The sequence below is a fragment of the Typopeltis vanoorti genome, chromosome 8 (assembly GCF_054136105.1).
Source record: "Typopeltis vanoorti isolate ZY-2024b chromosome 8, IOZ_Tvanoo_1.0, whole genome shotgun sequence".
Lineage (NCBI taxonomy): Eukaryota > Metazoa > Arthropoda > Arachnida > Uropygi > Thelyphonidae > Typopeltis > Typopeltis vanoorti.
The window spans coordinates 73,460,522-73,485,383 of NC_143556.1; the positions used below are offsets into that span (position 1 = coordinate 73,460,522).

The 24,862-nt window shown below is 35.9% G+C and overlaps 1 protein-coding gene across 2 annotated transcripts in view; it reads right to left on the reverse strand.

Annotated features, from left to right (window-relative positions):
* LOC150104101 (F-box/WD repeat-containing protein 7-like) overlaps positions 1 to 24,862 on the reverse strand; it is a 234,683-nt gene that overhangs the window by 49,678 nt on the left and 160,143 nt on the right. For both annotated transcript variants that reach the window (XM_090396763.1, XM_090396761.1), the window contains exons 7-8: positions 21,476 to 21,769; positions 4,413 to 4,526 (exon numbers count right to left, since the gene is read on the reverse strand). In XM_090396763.1, coding sequence (XP_090252889.1) covers positions 4,413 to 4,526; positions 21,476 to 21,769 — 408 coding nt within the window. The remainder of the gene's footprint in view (positions 1 to 4,412; positions 4,527 to 21,475; positions 21,770 to 24,862) is intronic.

Sequence of the window (24,862 nt, forward strand, 5' to 3'; positions counted from 1 at the left end):
GGTTTAACGCCAAAAGAAATTCATTCGAAGTTCATAAAAATAAAATTCTATGGGCACTCTTCCTCTTCGTTTTTGACAATTAAGAAATTTGCTGCCCAGTTTAAACATGGCCTGGTGGTACCAGCCTTGAAGATGATTCATGTGAAAGATGTCCAAAAAGTGTAACACCAGAAATCATTGATCAAATGCACGATATGGTATTGGATGACCAGTGAGTTAAAGTGAGTGAAATTGCTGAGACTATAGGCATTTCAAAAGAATGCGTAGGATATATTTTGCATGAAGAATTGCAAATGAAAAAGCTCTGCGCAAGATGGGTGCTGTGCTGATCAAAAACACACTCGCATGAAAATCTCTAAACAATGCTTGGATCATGTTAACAAGAATAAAACTGATTTTGTGTGTCGATTTATTACTATGGACGAGACTTGGATTCACCAGTACACACCAGAATCCAAACAGCAGTCAAAACAGTGGACAGAAGCACCAAAGAAGACAAGGTCATGGCATCGGTATTTCAAGATAATTTATTAATTATCTTGAATTAATATCTTGAAATAATTTTTTCATGAGAAAAGACCCGGTTTGCAGAAGAAAAAAAATCATCTTTCATCAGGACAATGCCCATGCCCACAAAGGTGTTTTGGCAATGGGAAAATTATGGGATCTACGCTATGAATTGTTGGAACATCCACCCTATTCTCCACATTTGGCTCCCTCTGACTTCTATCTCTTCCCAAAATTAAACTCTTTCTTTGACTAACTAAATGCTGGTCAGCGTTTTTCTTCGAACCAAGAGGTGATTGCAGCTGTAGAGGAATATTTTGCAGATCTTACTAAGAACCACTACAGGGATAATGGCACCGGAGCATCGCTAGAATAAATGTATTAGTCTTAAGGGAGATTATGTTGAAAAATAAAAATAATTTTGAAATTATAAATTTGTTTTTTCATTGTTGGGCCAAGAACTTTTCAGACCACCCACGTATGGCTACAAGCTGTGAAGAATGCAAGTTTCTTACTTTTAGCTCTCTTTCAATATCTGTTTTGAATGAATTGATATTTTCATGCAGCTATTCCAGGCTTTAGTATAAGCTGTAAGAAAAAATGGAATTTTGGATGAGAGCCAGTTACAGTATGCTTAATTATTCACTTGGAACACCTGCATCCCACACTCACAAGAGACTGAAAGGCGTATAGATAAATGCATTCATTGGGTGGGGTCAAGAGCAAAGTAATTAGTTGATATTCTTCTTGAAGAGCTGGAAGTTGAAGAATAATTCACGAGGAAAGCCATTCCACAGAACTGAGGTATATAGAATAATTTATAGGGAAGGCTATTTGAAATAACTGAGATAGATGGAGTGAAAGTGGAATAGGAGTAGTAAATTCAGTGAGTCAGCAGTTTAACTGTAAAAAGGGTACTGGACAGCTGTTGTTCATGTTGCTGTAGGTTTAGCAGAAATGGCACTGGAGAGGAAAGGATGGATGCTAGGTCTGCTGAACAGAATCCAAGGAAATATTTGCAGAAGAGACAATGTGAAAACTGTCTATGAGACAGAAGCTGAAGAGAATTTTTGAGTGAAAAGTCATCAAATCTGCTAATGTTTTGTTTTGCTATTGGTTTTTCATGTGTTGAAGACTTCAGTGTGGGCCATGAATGCAGAATTTTTGTCTCAAACTGCTTACAATAAGATTTTTTAAAATTTTTTTTTTATTTGACTCCTTGTCTCCCCCCCACTCCCTGAAAACCATGGCTTGAATATTGGGTGGGAATTTTAAAAAAGAATGGAGAATGAAGCCCTCAATTCCAACATGGATAATTGGACATGTCTAGGTTTCATTCTTTATGTCAAGAGTTTATTAGGAAACTTCTTCAGGCTTCCATGTATGGAAAATCTACAGGGTCTCCTTCCATCCTGTCTAAAAGTTCGCAAAGTTTCTGCTCTCTTCAAAAGATCACTGTTTACTGTTTCCCAATCAGTCAGTATTGACAATGTTGTTTTTGAAAGATGTAGGTCTGAATCCTATCAAAGACACAAAGAACCTTTACAATGTTGTTGCAAATTTTTTTGACTTGGCATAAACTTTGTTTGCTTACACTTGGATAAAGGATTAAACCAAGTATTTTTTGGTATCTTTAATTTATAACAATTTTTTCATATGAGTGGAGTTAGTCTCATAATGAGACTAGGAAGTTTTGATTGAATTTTTCATCTTGCAAAATAGACAAACTAACCAGAACACATGCAGATATAATACACCGGTCACTGTCTTAACTACTTTGACTGTAAAACAGCCACATTCCATTCAGGGGTATCAGGTTCCACACTTGCGTGATCTTTCATATTATGGGCAAACTAGTAGGCTGGCTATGGTATGCTTAAAGACCACCAAGACTATTCATTTCTTTGAGCATGATAAATCATCATCATCAAATTCCTGACATATATCCTCAAGGGGTGTACAGGATATTATGATAGTCAATGGTGGAGAGTGAAAATTTTAAGTGGGGTGCTGGATATACAAAATAAAGCATTTCTAGTTTCGCAACCACAAAGCCATTTAATTTTTTGATACCACTCACTGTTAAAAGACCTGATGTATTTTTTATTTTTACTTATTCCTTCCTGGCTAATAATAATATCTGGAGTAGGACGACCTTTATTTTTTATTTCTATTTTATCATGTAACGATAATTGAGAAAATATAATTCTTTTCATATTTTCAACAGTGACAATCATCATAATTCAGCCTTGTACCTATAATAAATAATTATATGTTATTTTAACAGAATAAAATAAGATTTACCAAAAATATTTCACCCTCACCACAAACACACACCAATAATAAAAGTTTTGTATCTCAGAAATAATGCACGCAAGCATACAATTTATCTGTAGTGACACTGCTCGTCGAGAAGTGTCAGATTCACATGTTACGTGCAGTAACAAGTGCAAACGAATATCGGCGAGTCTAGCCGCAACTGACCAAACGTGATAATTCTGACACTGCGTTAGATCAGTGCATTTGTTTCATAATCTAAAGCATTAATCGAACAACACCCATTATTAACTATTCAATCAATGTTGAAACATAAGCTGTAACCTTTAACATGTCGCATTGCATTTATATAATGTTGTAAGCATTGTTATTATTTATAAACACAAACAAAATTTAATTTCTTTGTTTTTCCTTAGGAGGTGCTCAGTGTCACAGTGCTTATGTACAAGCTGCCACTGATGATAGTACTACTGAAAAGGTCACACCACTGCAACTTCCATCAATAATTTTCCTTTAAATTAATCTGTTATCTGTCAAGACTAACATTATCAGATCTCATATTTCCCTCTTTTATTGCACTTTTTACTGTATCAATCCACCTAGATCTTGGTAATCCTCTGGGTCTTTTTCCTGCCAATCTGGCAAAGAACACTTGCTTTGCTAATCTTTCCTCTTCCATTCTGTTTAAGCAACCATATTAGCTCTGCTAACATTGTCAGGTTCTTTCCTAATATTCTCATTTTAACACAATGCTGCAATTGATGCTACCTGTTCACTCCATTAATCTTTCTCAGAACTCCCATATCTGTGGTCCTCCAGTCTTTGATTGAGTGTTTTATTTCTAACCCGGTTATCTCTAATGTTTTATTTCTAACCCAGTATTATATAAATGCTGTTTTTTAATTGCAAGACTATATATAAAGAGAGAGAGAGAGAGAGAGATGTGAAGCTCTTATTTATTTGCTGAATTTAATTAATAGTATTAATTGTAATTTAATTGTTACTGTCCTCTTTAAAAGCTAGTCTGAAAATGGTCATGGGACATGACTAAATATTCTGTTTATTATTATTATTATTATTCCACGACACCTCCAGGAAGTCCAAAGACTTATCGAGGGAGGGCACCTACTCCACAACTCTCCACCAACCGCAACTGCCTTCATCATCTACACAAATGCCATCTACAACCAACCATTTCACAGACATTCACAAACACTCATGCCCACGGCAGGATTCGAACCCGCAGCCTTTTGGCTGGAGAGCAGATACACTAACCACTCGGCCAACCAGGGCATTTATTAAAAAAAAAAAATTATGTTTTTCTTTTGTTATTATCTATTATTATAATATTTCAAATGTCACTGGGAAAAACTAATAATGAATTATTCAAGAATGGCTGCATTTCAATTTCTTTTTGAAAATCAACATGATTAACCATGAGAATAGTTTGGTATGCATATAAGTCAAGGAATAATTTCTGGAAGGAAGATCTCATAAGTCCTGAAAAGTATAGGAGGGATATATGCATGTATAAAACAAGACATATTCAAATGAATTAACCTGAAGATATGTTGACAAGAAAGACAAAAATTAAAGGCTACAAGAAATACAACTGATTAATCACTTACTTTTCCAGTATTAGCTGACCAGACTTTGAGCGTGTTGTCATCAGAGCCACTCACAATTCTATTACCAGAAAACTGAAGACAAGTAATCACATGGTCATCATGGCCTTTTAACACCTAAAAGGGAAAGAGAAAAAAAAATGATGATCGGAATATTTGGTTTAACGATGTTTTCTTATTTTGTTAATGCCTATTTAGTACTAACTCATATACATGTTATAGTACTATAATGCACACATTATAGTGCTACATAATATAAGAGAATAAATAATAATTCAAAATTACATTTACAATTCTTCAACTAGGTCAGGTGAGGGGAAGTAGTGGTCTTTTTCGATAGTGTGACCGTTTACATGTATCTTCTAATTCATATATTGTTCATTCAAATATCATTCTGCACATGCTCTCATACTCTAGAACTCATTACACCCTTGGCACAGACTATGTCAACAAAAACTTAGGTTGCTTCAGTGATATGGGCATTGCTTAGTGTGGATAATTATTTAACTGGATGTATTGCAATTGATTTAAAGTGACCCCAAAAGAGAAATATTATTAGTTCAGCCAAGTAAGTTATCACTTAAATATTTTTTAAATTGGCTTTGAAATTGTTTAGTTAAGTTGGATTTTTACTTTTATTGTAATTTTGTTTGGAGACTAATAAAATGCCAAAAGATCAAAGAAAATAAACATTAAGGAAGAAAACAGAATAAAATTTTGTCTTCTACTGCAACACAATGTGCTTACTTTGTGAATGCTATGAATGCAACAGTGAAGAGCTAATTTGATTACAAATTAGCATTATGAGAAAGTTAGGTATCACAAACACCAAATACACATCATTGGAAGAAGAGACAGAAACCTGCACTTTTGAAACTGAAATGCCAGAAAGAAAACAGCTGCATTTTTTCTTTTTTTTAAATGGTTACCAGACATAGCAATCAAGACTGTCATCAAGAAAATTCTAAAGTATCATATATATGTTAAAGATAAGCAAGCAAGTAAGCCAAGTTTGCACCTGAAGTATTTTCAGGTCTGAGGCAACTCGTGGTAAAGGTGGAATAAGCTCTGATCACTTGCTTAAGTATCTCATAATACAAAGCACATATCCTTACGGACATGTATAATGCTATATATTATAGAAAGGGTCACTACCCAGACCGGTTTCAACCTTTATTGAGGTCTCATCAGTGGGAGCCAGACCCAGAGGTGGTAATACCCAGGTTGAAGTAATGCAGAACTTATATTTACCTATACGAGTTGCCACAAAGGTGCTAAAACATTATTAAATAAAAATCTCAGGATGAGAGAAAGATGTAGAAAGTTTTTTACCTTGGGTGTACTATACGTTAAAGATACCTCAATAAAGGTCGAAACCGGTCTAGATAGTGATCCTTACAGACATGTATAATACATAGCATTATACATGTCTGTAAGGATATGTGTTTTGTATTATGGGATACTTAAGCAAGTGATCAGAACTTATGCCACCTTTACCACGAGTTGTCTCAGACCTGAAAATACTTCAGGTGCAAAAGATTAAAACCAAGTTTATAAAATTTCTTGGTATCTTTAACATATAGTAAAAAACACAACGTAAAAAACTTTCTGCACACACACACACACACACGCACACTGGGGGGGGGGGGGTGGAACTGGCTGGTTCTCCTTGAATTCTGATGACTCGAAAGGGGGGGGGGGGGTTTACCCCCGAGTTCCGAACTGGTAGACCGGTTCTCCTTGAATTCTGATGACTCGAATTTTGAAAACTCAAAAGGTGGCTCTGCCCCCCCCCCCTTGAATTCTGATGACTCGAATTTTGAAAACTCAAAAGGTGGCTCTGCCCCCCCCCTTGAATTCTGATGACTCAAATTTTGAAAACTCAAAAGGTGGCTCTGCCCCCCCTTGAATTCTGATGACGCGAATTTCTTTCGTTATAAGGCAAATAAGAAAAAGAATGACCACAGAAGATTAACCGTAATGAGTTATAATGATCACGAGAAGACAGAAGCGGATAAAATAGTTGAGTTACTGAGTGACCACTTAGCAAGGATATATCATCCTAGTGATGTAACTGCTTTAACATATGTGACAGATACTTATGTAGGAACAGAGGTGATTGAACTGGAGGTTCTTAGGATATTGCAGAATCTCAATGTAGATACAGCTGTGGGATTAGATAGGATATCAGGGTTTTGCAAGAATATGAAAGGAAACTCGCAATGCCTTTGACTAGGCTCTTTAATTTAAGTCTCAGCTCTGGTAGAGTTCCAAGGGAGCGGAAAGAGGGGAAAAATAATTCCTTTGCATAAGGAAGGTTCTAAGAATTCAGTAGCAAATAATAGACCACTCAGTATCTTAGGCATGGTGGTAAAAGTACTAGAAAAATTGGTCAAAAAGAGAATTCAAGAATGCGTAGAAAAAATATGATACTATATGAGGCTTTAACGAGTTGGATAAAGGAAATGGCTACATGATGATTTTGCAAAGGCATTTGACAGAATATCACATGGAACTCTGTTATACAAATTAGAACAAATAGGGATGGATATGACACTGGTTAAGTGGATAAGAGGATGGCTGCTGCTGGACAGATATCTGCAGAGGCAGAATTGAGATGAAAACAGGTGACTAGCAGTGTGCTGCAAGGTTCAGTGCTGGGACCATTGCTGTTTAATTTGTATATAAATGATATAAGCAGTAACCTGAAAGAAAATATTCAGCTGTTTGCTGATGCAGCAAAATTAGGTAGAGTAATAGTTAATCAAGGCAATGTGGAGAGCTCGCAGTATGATTTAAATAGGCTGTCAGTATGGGCAAAAGTTAATGGGTGTCAGTTTAATGTCAAGAAACATCAAGTTATGCATTTTGGAATAAATAGATTACAAGCAGTGTATCACACTGTACTCCAGGAAACAGATGATGCTAGAGATTTAGGGATCATGGTAGACAGAGAGTTAAAGTTTAGAGGACATATTGCTAAGGTAGTCCCATAAGATTACTTGGCTATTGAAAAACACATTAACAAGTAGAGATAAGGAAGTTGTTATTCCACTTTATAAGACCTAGATATGCCCACATCTGGATGACTGTGCTCAAGTCTACTCCCCTGGGTTTATTGAGGATGAGAAAATGGTGGAGAAGATTCAGAGACAAGTGACCAAGATGGTGAGTGGCCTGTGAAATGTTCCCTATGATGAAGATTGAAAGTGTGTGGATTGCAGAAGTTGGTTGATAGGAGAAAAAGAGAGGATATGATAGAAACATTAAAGTTGCTTAAATGGTTTTATATTTAATGCAGGGAAAATGTTTCAGCACTTGGCTAGAGGGAACAGAACAAGGGTTCATCCCTTGAAGTTGAATAAAGGTGTGGATGGTAGGGGTGTGAGGACTAGATTTTTTGCTTGGAGAGTTGTGAATGAGTGGAATAAGTTGTAGAGTCAGCTGTGAGTGCTTTGTCTGTTAATGGGTTCAAGGAGAGGTATTATAGATTGTGTGGATATATTGGGTCTCCGACAATGAGTCTTCTGACACCCATGGAGGTGCCTGCATAACAACATATTATAAAGGGGACTAGGGATTTGAGTGTGCTGGATCTGATTAAAGCATCAGAAGATATTATCCATAACTAAGGTATACACTCAGACACTCTGCCTTCAATTGGGTAGAATGACCATGTGCAGTCTTGCTCTGGGAAGTTGCTAAACATGTGGAATTCTCTGTTAGGAAAGGGTTTATGTTGAATTATAAAGCTGATAGTTATGACAGATTTAGGAGGCATCCTGTAGTAGCAGTACCATGGCTTGAGAAACTACAAGGAGAGAATGTCAGTAGTTCATGGGAAGGGGTCAAGAGATAGTTTGTGAGAAGTAGTATCAGATTGCATACCAAAGATCAGAAGGATAAACCAAGTGGACAAGTAGAAATGTATAGCAAGAGCTTTAAAAAAAAAAAAAAAACCTCTGGAGGGAATATAAAGGGAATATCATGAGCAGTGCAAATGCAAGCAAAAAGAGCAACTAGAATGGTAAGAAAGGCCAAATCCGATTATGAGAGAAAATTAGATAACCAGGCCAAACTAAATTCAAAAGTTTTTTTTTGTTATGTAGCAAGTAAGAGAGAAAAAAAATTACTATGGTAGAAAAGTGATAGAGGGAAAAGAAATAGTTGAGTTGCTGAGTGATCATTTTGCAAAGGTGTATCATTCAGCTGGAGATTTTGTAGTTGATGTGATAGAGATGCATATCAAAATTGAGGTAGATGAACAGGAAGTGTTCATCTACCTCAATTTTGAAAAAGCATATTGAAAATTATAAATGTGGACATGATAGTAGTGGGACTGGATGGTATGTCAGCCCATATACTACATGAATGTGCAAGAGAATTGGCATTGCTGCTGATTAAGTTGTTTGGTCTAAGACTCAGCTCTGGCAATGATCTGAGGAAGCGGAAAGATGGTAAGATTGTTCCTTTACATAAAGTTCCTAGACAGAAGTAGCAAACTACAGACCAATTAATATTTCAGGAGTGGCTGTTAAAGTATTGGAAAAGTTGGTTAAAGGTAAAATCCAACAGTGGGTGGATTTTACCTTTAGCAACACAGCTTTGTAACGAGTAGGTCTTGTCTTAGTAATTTAATGACATTTAATAATAAAGAGACAGCAAAACTGGATAAAGGAAGTAGCTATACAATGATACTGCTGGATCTTGCAAAGGCATTTGACATAATATCACATGGGGGTATTACAAAAGTTGGAGCAAATGGGAATGGATATGAAGCTAGTAGCATGGATTGGGGGGGGGGGGGGAATGGATGAGAGATAAACACCACAGAGTAGTATATAGTGGAGAATGAGGGTGATTAGAAAAGTACCACATGGTTCTGTACAGGGCCAGTGCTCTAATTTGTATATCAATGACATAAGGAAAGATTTAAAAGGGAATATTCAGTCATTTGCTGATGATGGAAAACTGGAGAGGGCAATAATTGATAAAGGTGATGTAAATATCCTGTAAGATGATTTAAATAAATTGAAGAGAACTGATAATGATTATCAATTCTCTTCTCTTCTTGCTCAGTCTCCTTATGTCTGAGAACTTGTGACGCTAGCCACAAATTCTCTCCATTTCTTTCTGTCTTTTGATGCAGAAGTGAAAAACTCCAAAGTAAGTCCTATGATCTTTTTAAATCTGGTTCAACCATCTTGGTCTTGGGTGTTCTCTTTTGTCATTGCCAATTATATATTTGGTTTAATCCTTTATCCAAGTGTAAGCAAACAAAGCTGGCATCTGAAGTATTTTCAGGATTGGGCAACTCGTGGTAAAGGTGGGATAAGTTCTGATCACTTGCCTTAGTATCCCAACCACGAGTTGCCTCAGTCCTGAAAGTACTTCAGGCGCAAACTTTGTTTGCTTACACTTGGATAAAGGATAAACCAAATATATAATTGGTAGCATAGCCAAGTGAAAAAACTTCCATCAACTATCTCTAATCCAGAGAATTTTAGTAATAAGGTGTTGACATCTTTTGGCAACTGGTATATGGTGATATGACTTCTGCACTACTTCCACTTTAGTATTGCCACCCCTGGGTCTGGCTCTCACTGACGAGACCTCAATAAAGGTTGAAACCAGTCTGGATAGTGACCTTTCCCTTAATGCATAGCAGTATACATGTCTGTAAGGGGATGTGCTTTGCATTATGGGATACTAAGGCAAATGATCAGAACTTATCCCACCTTTACCACGAGTTGCCCCAGTCCTGAAAATACTTCAGGCACAAACTTTGTTTGCTTACACTTGGATAAAGGATTAAACTAAATATATAACTGGTAACATAGTGAAGTGAAAAAAAAACTTCCATCAATTCAATGTTGCAAAATGCAAAGTTAGGCACTTCAGGTTGAAAAGGCTGCATACTGTGTATCATGTTGACAGTACTGGATTGCAGAAATCAGTGAGGCTAGGGACTTGAGAATAATGGTGGACAGAGAATGAAGTTCGGAGTTCATATTGCAAAAGTTGATGAAATAGCTCAAAGGATTACCTGGATGTTGAAAAACATACTAACAAGTAAAGACAGGGAAGTTATCCCTCTTTATAAGTCTATGATTTGGTCGCATCTTGATTACTGTGCACAGATTTGGTCACCTGGGTTTTTAGGGAATCAGGAAGTGATAGATAGAATTTGGAGATGAGTGACCAAGTTAATGACAGATCTGCAGAATGCTGAGGATAGGTTGAGGGTTACAAAATTTAGTTGATAGGCAGAGAAGAGGAGACATGGTAGAAACTTATAAGATATTAAAGGGATTTTATAAAATTGATGCAAAGGAAATTTGTCAATATAAGACAAATAGTCAGAGAACTAAGGTCATTCATGGAAGTTATGTAAGAGTAGTTAGTAAGGGTGTGCGAACGAGATTTTTTGCCTAGAACTAATTTCCAGAATTAGTTGTGAATTCCCTGCTAGTGAATGAGTTTAAGGAGAGGTATGACAGGTTTCGTGTATGTGTGCGTAAACGTTAGTGTGGGGTCTCCCATGATGAGACTCTATGGAAATACAGTATAATAATAATATACTGTGACTCATTTTTACACAAAGTAAAATGAGTCACAGTATATTTTTTAGAAAAAAAATATTAGCTTAGTTTTGTTTTGATTATTAAGTAATTAGAATATAAAGAGACAAACTCCATAAGAAAATATTTTCGCAATTGAAAACAAACAGAAAGATGGAGAGAGGGGGAAAGTTTTGTGTTAAAGATATCTTGATTAAGGAATTCTGCAGCTATAGAAAAGTTAAAGGCATTTCAAACTAACTTGTGAATAATCCTATTTATTCATTTATTTATTTTACTGTAATACTGTATCCCCGAGAAACATCTCAAACAAGTACTAAGAAAGTAGGCAGCTGAACAAAATTTAGAAGTAACAACTTGATTGACATTTCAGTTAGTGTTATTATTAAGCTATTTATTATTTTGGCAGGGCATTTATATTCTCAATCATTAAAAAATGTTTTTTTTAATGATTGAGATTTTTTTTTTTTTAATGAAGGAAACTAACCAGTTAAATAATTAATAAAGGATAAAGGCAGCAAAAATCCTCAACTCACACACAACTATGTAACCATAGGTTCACTATTTTTTATGAGTGGAAGTCACATAAAAGAAAAAATGTTGATCAGTTGAACAGCAAACCTGTAGTGGTATATGGAAGGGGAGGTGACATTTTCAGGCTGAACACAAGAAATGGCTATACAATAAATTTGGTTGTAAAACAAGACATAAAAGGAATACCTAAAGAAATGCACCCCCCCTTCTTTTACAAATTCCCTCCCGATATCATAGCGCTCTTTGCGCATGTATTACGTTCTGGATATTTTGTGTGGCAAAATGATTTCTACTGACAAAAAAGAACGCACAGCCCTGGGCTCACCATTATCCCCCCATTGCTAACTTTTACATGGAATATTTGGAGCAACGTGCTCTAGATTCCTCTCCTTTAAAACCCAGAGTCTGGCTCAGATACGTTGACGATGTTTTCGCTATCTGGCCCCATGGCTGCCAGACATTAGACACTTCCCTCAGCCACCTAAACAAACAACACAAATACATACAGTCACAACTGAGATTGAAAAGCAGAACACACTTCCGTTTCTAGATACATTTGTCATGTCTTCCTTCTGGCAGACGTGTGACAGAAGAAAGGCTTTCCTTCACTGTTTACCGGAAACCAACATACCGGCCAATATATACACAAACTCTTACCACCACCCAACACAAAAATTAGGTGTCATTAATATTCTTAAAAACAGGACTTTGAAGATTTGCTCCAATGAACAAGTGCTTAAAGATGAATTTAAAGTTATCAGCAATACTTTCCTAAAAAATGGTTATAGCCAAAATACTATCAAAAATTCTCTACAAGACCTCACTTAAAAACAAAGATAAACCAAACTACAATAAAACCGTAACCATTCCATACATTAAAGGGACATCAGATAAAATAAACAGAATACTACTGAAATACAAGCTTAAATACTGAAAGAATACTACTGAAATTAACCTTTAAACCTCCTGCAAAATTAAAGAGCTTACTCAACTCATCCAAAGGCCAAATCCCTCTGCTGGCCATCCCTGGAGTATACCATATTTATTGCACCTGTAATCTACCCTATACAGGGGAAATAGGATGCACAATTTCTATCAGACAAAAAGAACAAACGACACATTAAATATAATAACTATATTGAAGCTGGCCTTTCTGATCATGCTCTGAACATTTTACATAGAATTGACTGGAAAAGCACCTGTTGTTTACATAACACCAAAACATGATATGAACATAAATTTAAGGAAGCCAGATTCTTATCAACCACCCTAATCTTAACAATAATGCTGGTCTAAAAATTCCAAGAATATGGAAGGCACATATTCTACCCACTTAACCTTTCTCCCTAAGAGTTAACTATAAATAGGACCATAGGCAATCTAAGATCTTAAATCTAATATAACAATTGTCATGTTAAATTAGGACATCATTGTTACTGTAATAAAACTATCTATATGAAGGAATGTTTCTCTGATGTTATCTTAAATAGAATATAGCTTTGATGTAGTTTTTTTTTAAATTAATTTATTTTATTTTTCTTTATTTTATTTTCACTAGAGGTCATACCAGTAGAATAACTGCTGATCAAATCATTGTCTCTTTAGCATACAGTGTGAAATGTAATTCAGCTTGTTTTTGTATATATGTGTATACTCCAGATGAAGGTCGAAATGTCGGGAAATTAAAATAGTTATTTATAACATAGTTGTGTAGAGTCCATAATTTGTCTAAAATGAATGCTGATCAACCGTGTAACACTAAAGAAAAGGATTTCTGCAAGCCCCTTCACTGTGAATTTGTTTAACTACCTCTTCTTGTCTCTCTTTTCCCTCTTCCTTTTGTTCTTCCTCTTCTGAAACACGTTGTTCCTGCAGTTTGACACATACTTCATTGGTCAACTCTTCAGGAACACTTTCTATGAATTGAATTATGTCGTCATCATTCACTTCAAGATTCAGGTTGTTTGTTAGGCTCACTATTTCTTCACTCAATTTACAAAGGTCTTCATTTTTTTCAAAACTTCCAAAATTGTGCACAAATCTTTTTAATGTCTTTTTCCATATACCACTCATACATTGAGAGGTCAAAGCTACAGCAATATTTTTAATAGCATGATAAATATTGAATGCTTTTCAGATTGCATGAGAGTCTTATCATTTCCTTTATGGCAGAAATGGCATATAAAAAAGTTCTCTGTAGATAATAAACTTTAAAAACTGCAAGAACTTCCTGATCCATCGGTTGGATCAATGAAGTAGTGTGTTTGGAGGGAGAAACATGACCTTGATCTTGGGGTGAAGATCACCGTTGTAAGGTGATCATTTTCTTTTACACAATAGCTTTCCATTTCACTTGCATAACAGTTGATTAAGGTATCCTGAAACAATTTTTGAGTCATCCCCGACTTCTTATTACTCCAATAATGAACTGGAAGAGAATGCTTCCTAATGTTTTTGAAGGCTCATGGATTCTCACTGTCCATATCACATATAATTTCAGTTTACATCCAGCCTCATTATCCTCTAACAGAATAGTAATACGACCATTAAGAATTTCAAACCAGGCATAGATTTTAGCTTTTTGTGGATGAAATGCTGCTTGAATCTCATGAACCAACTGGAAGAAGCGTTGAATTCATAGTCGTAATCAGGCCCTGCTTTCTACTTCAACATGTTGAAGAGACTTAGTGCCTTAGCGGTTATGGTCACAGTGCTAAGGGGTATGCACTTTTGGTTCAGGTCCTCTATCCATGATGCAAGTAGCTTTTCCACATCACCGATAGGACCTTGTCATTGCTTTGTCACTATTGTCAATTTAATGGAAGCAGATCCTTTCACAGCCTCTACAATTTTATCCTTATTTTTCAAAATGGTTGTAACTGTAGGATGAGACCATCTGAAGTCATGTGCGATCACACCACAGGCTTACCAGCTTCATCTTGCTTTATAACTTGAGATTGGTGTCGAGGCTAGCTGGTGAACGGACGTGCTATCGGAGAGCTCCTGAGAGATTTGTGTTTTTTGTTGATTTATTGGTGTTTTGGATTCAATTTAATGGATTTAAGTGTTTAATTTTGGTATATTATTGGAGCTTTATTAACGTGGTTAGTGTACTAAAGTGTTTTATAACATAATCTATGTCGGGAAGTCGCCGCTAGATGAATTCGTAATGAGTAGTGTTCGTGCAAGCTCCAGATAAGATAAGTATCATTTTCAGTTATCGATACAAATTACTTAATATTGTGTAGTTTTGTTTTGTTTGCCTTGCGTATTTTAGTGCGTCTATTTTTGGTGTGTTATAACGTATAATTTGACAAAACACGTTACAGATAAGTATGGCACCTGTGCGAAGGAAAATGGCGGCCAGTAATGAAGGTTCGCCATCGTTATCAAAGAACGGTAGCATAAAAGAAATGAGTCAGTGTACTAGCTGTGAAATGTACGTTTTGCGGAGTGCGGTCGGAGTGTGGTTAGATGATAATAAAGGATTGAATGTGTGTAGAAAATGCAGGGAGAATGCGGAATTGAAGTGTATTTCGGATCGTGAGTGTGATATTTTTGTCAACCTTCAGAATGAAGGAAATAGGGATATGACAAGAAACGGCAAGGTTGTACATGAAAATTGTGAGAGTGTGAATGTAGAAAGTGTGAATGATAGTATAAATGGTTTCTCAGAGAACAAAAAAGATGAGATAGATGCATTGAGTGAGATCACGTTGTTGAATAGTGCGATAGAAAGAGCAAAACAGCAGCTAGAGTGCATGAACAAAAGTAGACTGAATGAACCAACCAATAATAAAAGGTATGACAGGAAAAATAGACGTATGAATATGAACATGAACAAAATGAAGGATAGAGTGCTGTATGGAGACTCGTTAGTACGAGGTGTGTTAGTAGAGGATTTGACAAAATCGTACCAACCTGGTGCGACCATAAAGGACGTAACTGTGTCTATTAGAGAGCAAAAGGAAAGGGTGAAAGAAATGATTGTTGTGGCAGGTACGAATGATTTGAAAGGAGATAAAATGGAAATGATAGAAGACCTGAATGAATTGTTTGAGGTAGCAAAAGAAAAGAGTGAGAGAGTTAGAATGATTAGTCTTTTGCCACGGTATGACAGTGAAATGTTTAAAAGGAGGGCTATAATTGCAAATGACTTTATGCGTGGGTTATGTATGACAAGTGGTGTGGAATTTGTGGATGTGTGGAGTGAGTTTGATGGGCGAAAGGATCTATATAAGATGGATGGCTTGCATTTGAATGGTTACGGTGTAAGAAGACTTGAGAAAGTGTTGCTGAATGTAGTGGATGTGCAAATTCAGGGAAACTAGATTTGTTAGGGGGGGGAGTAGAGATAAAGTCCTTATGGAGGCAGTTGAATGTAAGAATGAATATAATATGCCAGAGCAAATAAGGACAACAAATCTGAGTGGGATAGTTAATATAAGGCATCAAGGTAGAGTTAGGGCTAATGGGGGTCTTAAATTCATGTACACTAATACTAGGAGTATTAGGAACAAGAAGGAAGAGTTTTTGGCCATGGTTGGCACTTCCAGACCACAGGTTATAGGTATTAGTGAAACATGGCTGACTGCAGATGATATAACTAGTGGGATTGAATGTGATGGGTATAGTGTGTTCAGGAATGACAGAGAGAATAAAATGGGGGGAGGAGTATTGTTGATGATAGCTGATGAGCTCCAGCCAAGGAGAATAGAAGTTGAATTGCAGGATAGAGAAAAGAGCACATTTGAGGCCATTTGGTGTGAGATTGTGGCTAGCAGAACTAAATATACAATTGGGTGCTGCTATAGACCAGGTGATGGAAAAGATGGTGGTGACAGTATGCACAAGCAAATAGAAGAAATGGGTGGAAGGAGGGTGATTATTATGGGAGATTTCAACTATGGTCGCATTGATTGGAGTGAGGAGAGGACACACGGGAGGAAGGAACTGGATTTTATGCGGTTATTAAGGGATAACTATCTGCGACAGCATGTAATGGAAAATACTAGGGGTCAGAGAGTGCTTGACCTAGTAATTACATCTGAGGATTTGGCTGTAACAAATATGACCACATTGCCACCAATCGGTGAGAGTGATCATAGGGTCTTAACTTGGGAGGTGGTTAAAGGTGTAGAATTTTCAATTAAGACAGGGTACATGTGGAATTATCAGGCTGGAAAGTATGACAAGCTTAGGAGTTTGATTGGTTCAGTGCCATGGCATGTACAACTGCAAGGACTAGAAGTTGATAGTGCATGGGAGGTAGTTAAGAAGTGCTTGCATGAAGCAATGGCTGACTGTATACCTAGAGTCCGAATAATAAATCAAGCAGGGGTTAAATGGATGAATAACACCATTAAGCTTGAGTTGCAAAAAAAGAAACAACTATGGAGGGAATTTAAGGAGAAGGGTGACCGGCAGGCACATGAACGGTATAAAGCGCAGGCCAGAAGGGTGACGAGTGTGGTAAGAAAAGCAAAAAAGGATTACGAAAGAACATTGGCCATGCAGGCTAAAGAGAATCCTAAACAGTTTTTTAGATATGTAGCAAGTAAAAGGAAAAATGTACATGGCAGATTGATTTTAAAGAATGCCGATGGTAGGGAGGTAACTGAATCAGTTGAGATAGTTGAGTTACTGAGTGAGCACTTTGCAAAAGTATATCATCCAGGTGGTGACATTGCAGAAACGAATAAACCAGTAGATTATACGGGAATTGTGGTTAATGAAGTGGAGGTGAGTAGTCTATTGCATAACCTCAATGTCAATACATCTGTGGGATTGGATGGTATACCAGCTCGTGTTGTACGAGAAGCAGCTAAAGAATTGTCAGTACCCTTGACCATTTTGTTTAATTTGAGTCTCGGGTCTGGGTTAGTCCCGAGCGGGTGGAAAGAGGGGAAAATAGTTCCACTGCATAAAGGTGGTTCCAAGACTGCTGTTGTAAATTACCGACCGATTAGCATATCAGGAATCATTGTCAAGGTCTTAGAGAAAATAGTCAAGAGGAAAATACAAGATTGGATAGAAGAAAATGGGATACTGTATCAGGGACAGCATGGTTTTGTGAAGGGTAGGTCATGCCTCAGTAACTTGCTCACGTATTATAACACAGTGACGGCTGAACTGGATAAGGGTAATGGGTTTACGGTGATTCTACTAGACCTTGCCAAGGCCTTTGACAGGATTCCACATGGAATTCTAATCAGTAAATTGCAGCATATGGGAATGGACAAAGGGTTGGTGAGATGGATAGGAGGGTGGTTGACGGAGAGATATCAGAGAGTGGTTTACTCGGGAGTAGAGTCCACAAGACGGCCTGTGACTAGTGGTGTGCCACAAGGATCTGTTCTTGGACCACTGCTGTTTAATTTGTTCATAAATGATATAGGAAATGATCTGAGAAGAACAGTTCATTTGTTTGCGGATGATGCGAAGTTGGGTAGGGCAATAGTGAATGCAGATGACGTCAAAATTTTGCAGGATGATTTGGATAGATTGGAGGTCTGGGCTAAGGAGAATGGATGTCAGTTTAATGTGGCAAAATGTAAGGTTATGCATTTTGGGGTGAAAGGATTGACGGCAGTTTACTGCATTGGTGGAACCCTGCTCCAGGAAATTGATGAGGCACGAGATTTGGGAGTGTTGGTAGATAAGGAATTGAAATTTAGGGGACACATTGCAAAAGTGGCCAAATCAGCTCATCAAATCACTTGGTTGCTGAAGAATACGTTGACAAGCAGAGACAAGCAGGTTATTGTTCCTCTCTATCGAGCCTTGATAAGACCCCATCTAGACTACTGTGCTCAGATTTGGTCACCTAGGTTTCTTCTTGATGTGGAGGAGGTGGAGAGGATCCAGAGGCGAGTGACCAAGATGATAGCAGGTCTGTGGAATGAACCATATGAGAACAGGTTGAGGATTTGTGGGTTGCAAAAATTGGTTGATAGGTGGAGGAGGGGAGATATGATTGAGACATTCAAATTACTGAAGGGTTTCTATAAAATTAATTCAGAAGATATTTTTGAGAACAGGGCTGGTTGTGGGAGGACTAGGGGACATCCATGGAAACTGGGCAAAAGTGTGGTTAGTAAAGGTGTTAGAGCTGGGTTCTTTACTTTTAGAGTAGTGAATGAGTGGAATGCGCTCCCTGAGTCTGTGGTGGATGCTGTGACAGTGAATGAGTTTAAGGCGAGGTATGATAGATACTGTATGAATGTCAAATAGTTGTGATGAATATGATTTGGGGCCTCCCTCGATGAGTCTAATGACTCCCTGGAGTTGCCCGTAATAATAGTAATAATAGTAATAACTTGCAACTTCGTTTCCAAATCAATTGCTCGCCTCTTTTTCTGTGATTCTTCATTAGGGTTTTTGATTGGGAGTGTAGGGGACATGCTGCACAAATATTACAAAATATTTAATTATAAATACACAAATAACCTATTTCTCAAACACAAAATCAACATAAGAACTGTTGAAGACATATGCCAATTGCTGAGGGAGGTTGCTGCTATGTGCACTGTTGCCACTGTGCATGATGCATTGTTGCTAAATAGAAACTTTTTTACTTTATGCTCACTTGTATCTTGTTCGTAAGTATAGTCGAAAATGTTATTTATTCTCTTATGGGATCATGGATGTATCTTCGAGCGGATGTAACTTGAGGGATGACTGTATGTATGTGTGTGTGTGTATATATATATATATATATATATATAAATCAGCTAATGCCTTTTATTCCCCTATAGGGAGTAGGGCGAGGTCGTTTTAGCCCTAACTTTTGGAGACTGAGGGGGCAGTTCAATCTCTACCAGTATCAGAGATAGCTGGTCCAAGACTATCATCACTAATTATACACAGCACTGGTGAAGAGATGGATGCACCATCTAATGGTTCCTGGGAACCAGTCAAAAAAAGGCTTAGTGAAAATCATACTGATTTATATTTCATAAAACTAATAAACTGGAGATTCTCAATTTTCTCTTCATTACTCTTAGGAAGGGATTCTTAGAATTTAGAGTGATTTCAGGTTTCTTTAAAGCAATTACTGAAAAAAAAAAAATATATATATATTTCTAACCTTTCACTTTGTACTTCATAAGGTCTCAAGGTACTTTAATGCTAAGTCATCATTTTTTTTTTTCTTTCAAATAAACACTTTCAAATAAAATCATTATCATTATAAAAATATAATTATATAGGTTATTCACAAAAAATGTTTTGGAAATGAGAATTTAGGGTTTTAGTAAGGAGATGTCAGAAAGTAGATATTGTGAAGTTATTTGTGTAGTGTGTGTGTAATGCAAGGTTTGTCAAATGTAATGGAAGTACAGTCAGCACTGGCAGCAAAGATTGAATGATAACAATCCATACAACAGTTCATGTCACAAGTAAAGAGAGAGAAATAAAAAGCTGGTATCCTAGTTACAAAAGTTGGAAGGATGAATAAGAAGGGTGCTTACTTAATAATAAAATCTGATCTAATGCCTCATCAACAGACATAAGTCAGATCCTCCTGTTGATTGACAGTGGCAGAATTGATTTTAGCAGTTGTTTTATGAAAAGAGATTTACAGGTAACACACAAACCATTCATGAATTTCTCCATTATTTTGGAAAGAAAAGAACTGAAATGAGAGCATTTGGATTTAATTTCATGGCAAAGATTTCTTGCCTTTTTATTTTTATGAATATGTTGAATTTCTAAGCTGCAGGATATGAGTGTAACAGCAGAGTTATAAAACAGCAACACAAAGCAGGAGTTAATTCTAAAATGCAAATCTTCACAAATGGAGAAATGTAATCAGGAAAAGGATGAGGTTTTTTTTGGTGTCTGCAGAGATACCAAAGTCTCATCTAATCTGAAATCTTTCTGTTGAAAAATCAAAGGAGACATTAAATGGTGTGAATTTAGAATAGCAGGACATTTAAGGAGATCATCACTGCCATGAAAGAAAAATGAGCCTAGGAAATTGAGTTTTTCCGAGGACAATGATGCATTAAAGCCAAAAAAAAAAAAAAAAAAGTGTGAATAACATAGTTTTTGCTCCTTGTCAAACCCATTAGCTAATGGGTTTGACAAGGAGCAAAAGCATAACTTCCAAGTTTTCTACCTTAACACTTTTGAAATCAGTTTTGGGTGTGTGATAATTAGCTTGCAGCTATTCTGAGATTTAGCATAGGCTAGAAAAGAAAATGGATATTTTGATGAAAATCAGCTGATACGATTTTTTTTTTCTTTTGAACATCCTTGGCACACCTCTTGAAGAAATACTATTAAAACACTGTTTCCTCAATAACAGATACAAATTCAAAGTAGAATGGGAAATAAATGTTTCCCATTAGTAAATAAATGTTTTCCATACTTATTAAGAATTATTTCAGTGATGTGTTCATTACACACTCAATCATCCAACCAAATTAAAAAAGCACAGAAATCATGAAGATCATTCCAATTCTTAGCCATCTTAGAATACCATACAGAGCATTTAGAAAAACTGATAAAACAGTTTAACATGATATTGTAAGAATTAATTTTTGTACTGTACTACATATAAACAACAAGGAAAACTAGGAGACCTCCACACAGCTTATAAGCAAAGAAAAAAATTAACCAGGAATTTAGATATTGAAAGGATGAGCACTGGCAGGCAATTTCATACTTTACCAAGAAAATTGTCTTCTGTACTGGCTTAAACCGCACACAATATGATGGCATTATCCTTCTTTAGTAGCACTACAACAAGCAATACATAAAAAATACTGACTTTTTTTTTAAAAAAAACCTCAGAACAAAATTTATGCAATTCATACACTATTGCAATTTCCTATTCACCAATTTATAAAAAGAATGTATTAAGAATTAGCATTAATATAATAGCTTCTCAATTTGTTTTTCTCTGCAAGATTAAATTGTTTATGGCTATGTTATTGAAATATATACCTTTGGTGTGCGAATAGGATTATACCGCCAATTCATTTCTATATTATGTTGCCGCATATATGCTGCCTTCCATGGACTGGGTATAACTGGAGTAGGAGTTGGACCAGTGTTGGCACTAAAATGACTACGTGACCTTTTCCTTCCTAACACTTCTCGCAGATCTTCAATACCTTCCTCTCGGCACTTTTCTCTCCATAAAAGATTATCTTCTGCAAGAATTCTCCAATAACGGCAGGTCTGAGCTGCTCTCAATAGGTCTCGTGGTTCCAGAAATGACAAGACATAAAGTGCAAGCTAAAAAAAAAATGTTTTTTTTTTCAAATAAAATAAACTATTATCTCCTTTCATTTAAATCAGATTGAAAAATGTCCAATGGCCAGACTTCTAAATAATCTTTTAAGTTTAACAGTTTATCGTGATATTGTAAGAATTAATTTTTGTACTATACTGCATATAAACATCAAGGAAAAATAGGAAACCTCCACACAGCTTATAAGCAAAGAAAAAAAATTAACCAGGCACTTAATGTCTTCATATCTTTTCAAAGAACTTTTCAGACCACATGTCAATGACTTGATTACTTTTATTGATAGGAATTAACTCATGAGGGCGGTCTGAAAAGTTCTCGGCCTCAACCATAGATGGCAACACTATTAACACGATTTTTTTTTTTCCTTCTAAGTTTGTACATCTGTCATAAGCATCCATGTGAAATTGCAAGTCATTCTATCAAGTAGTTTGTTTTTTACAGATGTCTGAAGAAGTGTTGTCTGCTTCCTTTGAAATGGATAAAATTGAGTATTGTGCAGTTCTAAAATTCTTTGTAAAAGAAGGTTTAACGGCAAAAGAAATTCATTCGAATATAGTTATTCTAGTTTTGTGACCACATGTTTATTAAAGAAAATTGTTTTTAAAACTAAACAAGTACTAAAAACAACACCTGACAAGTTTCGTTAGTCGTCAGACTAACATCTTCAGGGGTAAAGAGAACTAAAACTTTAAAGCACAAACTACAAGAAATTACGAAAATTAGTTCATTTGTTGGTATTGTGAACATCTAAACAGTTCGTTAAAAAACAACCGTTTAAGGACTCCACATATTCTAAAATTCATAAAAAAGATATACCACTAAGACTGATAGTGGATGGAAGAGACTCTCCTACCTCAAATCCAGCAAATTAGCACCTTACAAATTTGATTTTACCACATATAGGAAAAACACCATTGTTCATTAACACGTTCATTGCCAATCGCGATATCGCGTGGACGTCACTATCAAGTTTCTAAGCGGAATAGTATAGTGGCCACAGTGAAACGGCGCATAATATTTATATTGGCCACTAGGGAAAGGATCGACTTTCGTGGAGTGGGGATGGCCGCCAGCCATTGTCTATTGTTTATGTTAGCCAGTGCGCACAGTGGCGGCGTTCAGACAAGGCGACGATTTTGTTTAGTTATTCGTTGATTTAGCGTGCTTGAAGTTTAGTTTTTATTTATTTTGAGTATTGTTTTTTTTTTTTTTTTTAGTAGGTTCCCTATAAATGTTGATTTTTGATAATTATTTTTTTCTATTTGTATGTTATTTTTAAAAATTCTATGTGATTATAAAAGACTGATATTAAAGTTATAATTATTATATTTAAATGTTTTTTATTTGTAAAATATATAACTTATTTGACCGAATTACATATCACGCGATATCGTGTAATAGATATTTAGAGTACATAAATCCTATGTACATAATAATAAAAGCATATAAATAATATATTTAACTTATTTTGAGCACAATAAAAACTAAATAAAAAAATAAAAAAAATTTGGCCACCACCACGAAATTACAATTTTCAGCTTGGCAATGAACGTGTTAAGAACAGTACAAACTTCATAGAAAAAAAGTTAAAGATATACACATAGATCCTTCAGACATATTAGCAAGTTTAGATGTAGTCAGCCTTTTCACAAAGATTCCAAGAAATGAAATGGTAAACATCCTAGAAAATCTTTTTCCACTGGACATTGTACAGCTCTACAAACATTGCGTAAAAACAATGTTTTTCCTTTACCAAAACAAACTTTGGGAACAAAAAGAAGGACTAGCAATGGGTTCATCCCTCTCACCAGCTCTAGCAAACCTCTACACGGAAATTTTTGAAAATAATGCTTTACAAAACTGGCACAAAAAACCAAAAATATGCCTCCGCTATGTGGACGATATCTTCATCATTTGGCCAAGAACAGCACTAGAACTGACTACATTTCAAGACTATCTTAATAACTTACATCCTAACATAAAATTCACTCTGGAACTAGAAGAAAATAAAAAACTTCCTTTCCTAGACATCCTTATAGAAATAAATGAAAGAAAAAAACAGATTATCGTTCTCCATCTATAGAAAACCAACAAACATAGGAAGATTTCTGCATGCTACTTCACATCACCACCCCAAGCAAAACTAGGCCTAATAAAAACCTTAAGGGATAAAGCATACAACATCCCCAGTACAGAAGAAAAACGGAAAGAAGAAATACAATACTTAACACAGATCCTACAAATGAATGGTTTCAATACTAAGTTAATTAAGAAATTTCTCAATACAGCACCTACAAGAAACTTAAAGAAACAAGATTTCAAAAATGCAGTAACCCTTCCTTATATCAAGAATGTAACAGATAAATTAACCAAACTTTATCATTGTGTATTTTTGGTAGAATAGTAGAAAAGAATGGTTCTTTGCTTATTTCAATGGATAGGTGCTCTAAGTCAGTCTGTTTTCTAATTTCATGATCATATTGTAACATATCTTTAGTCTAGATTTTCTTGTCCAGGCATTGAAAGTCCTGAGTGAGATGTGATCCTGTTGGTGGCTCCTGATTCTGCTAGCGAATTTAACTGTGGAGAGTTTTCTTCTGTCTTCTAGTATATGAAGGCCACACTCTTGTTGAGCTTTTAAATTATTTGTGGATGAGATAGCACCTATGATAATTTTTGCTCTGTCAAGTTTTTCTTTTGAGCTGGCAGAAGCTGGAGCCCAGATTGATGAGACATATTCCACAGTGGGTCATATGAGTACTATATATGTAGTTTTGAGTCTCTTTGGTTTTCCACAGCACCTTTTGATGATATTAAGCTTTTTAAGAGCTTTATTGGATATATTTGTAATATGAGTTGTAAATCTCAGTTCAGTGTCTAGGATTAGGGGCTTAAGTATTTTGGAAACTGTTTTTTTCTATTTTGGCATTATATATTTTGATTTGGGGGTTGTAATTGTGTCTATTTTTTCTATCAGGGGAGAAGATGATCAGTTTTGTTTTTTCTTGGTTTATCTGTACTTTTAGTTCCTTTGCCCATTTTTCTAAGCCTTTTATTGAATTATTAGGACTTTTTCA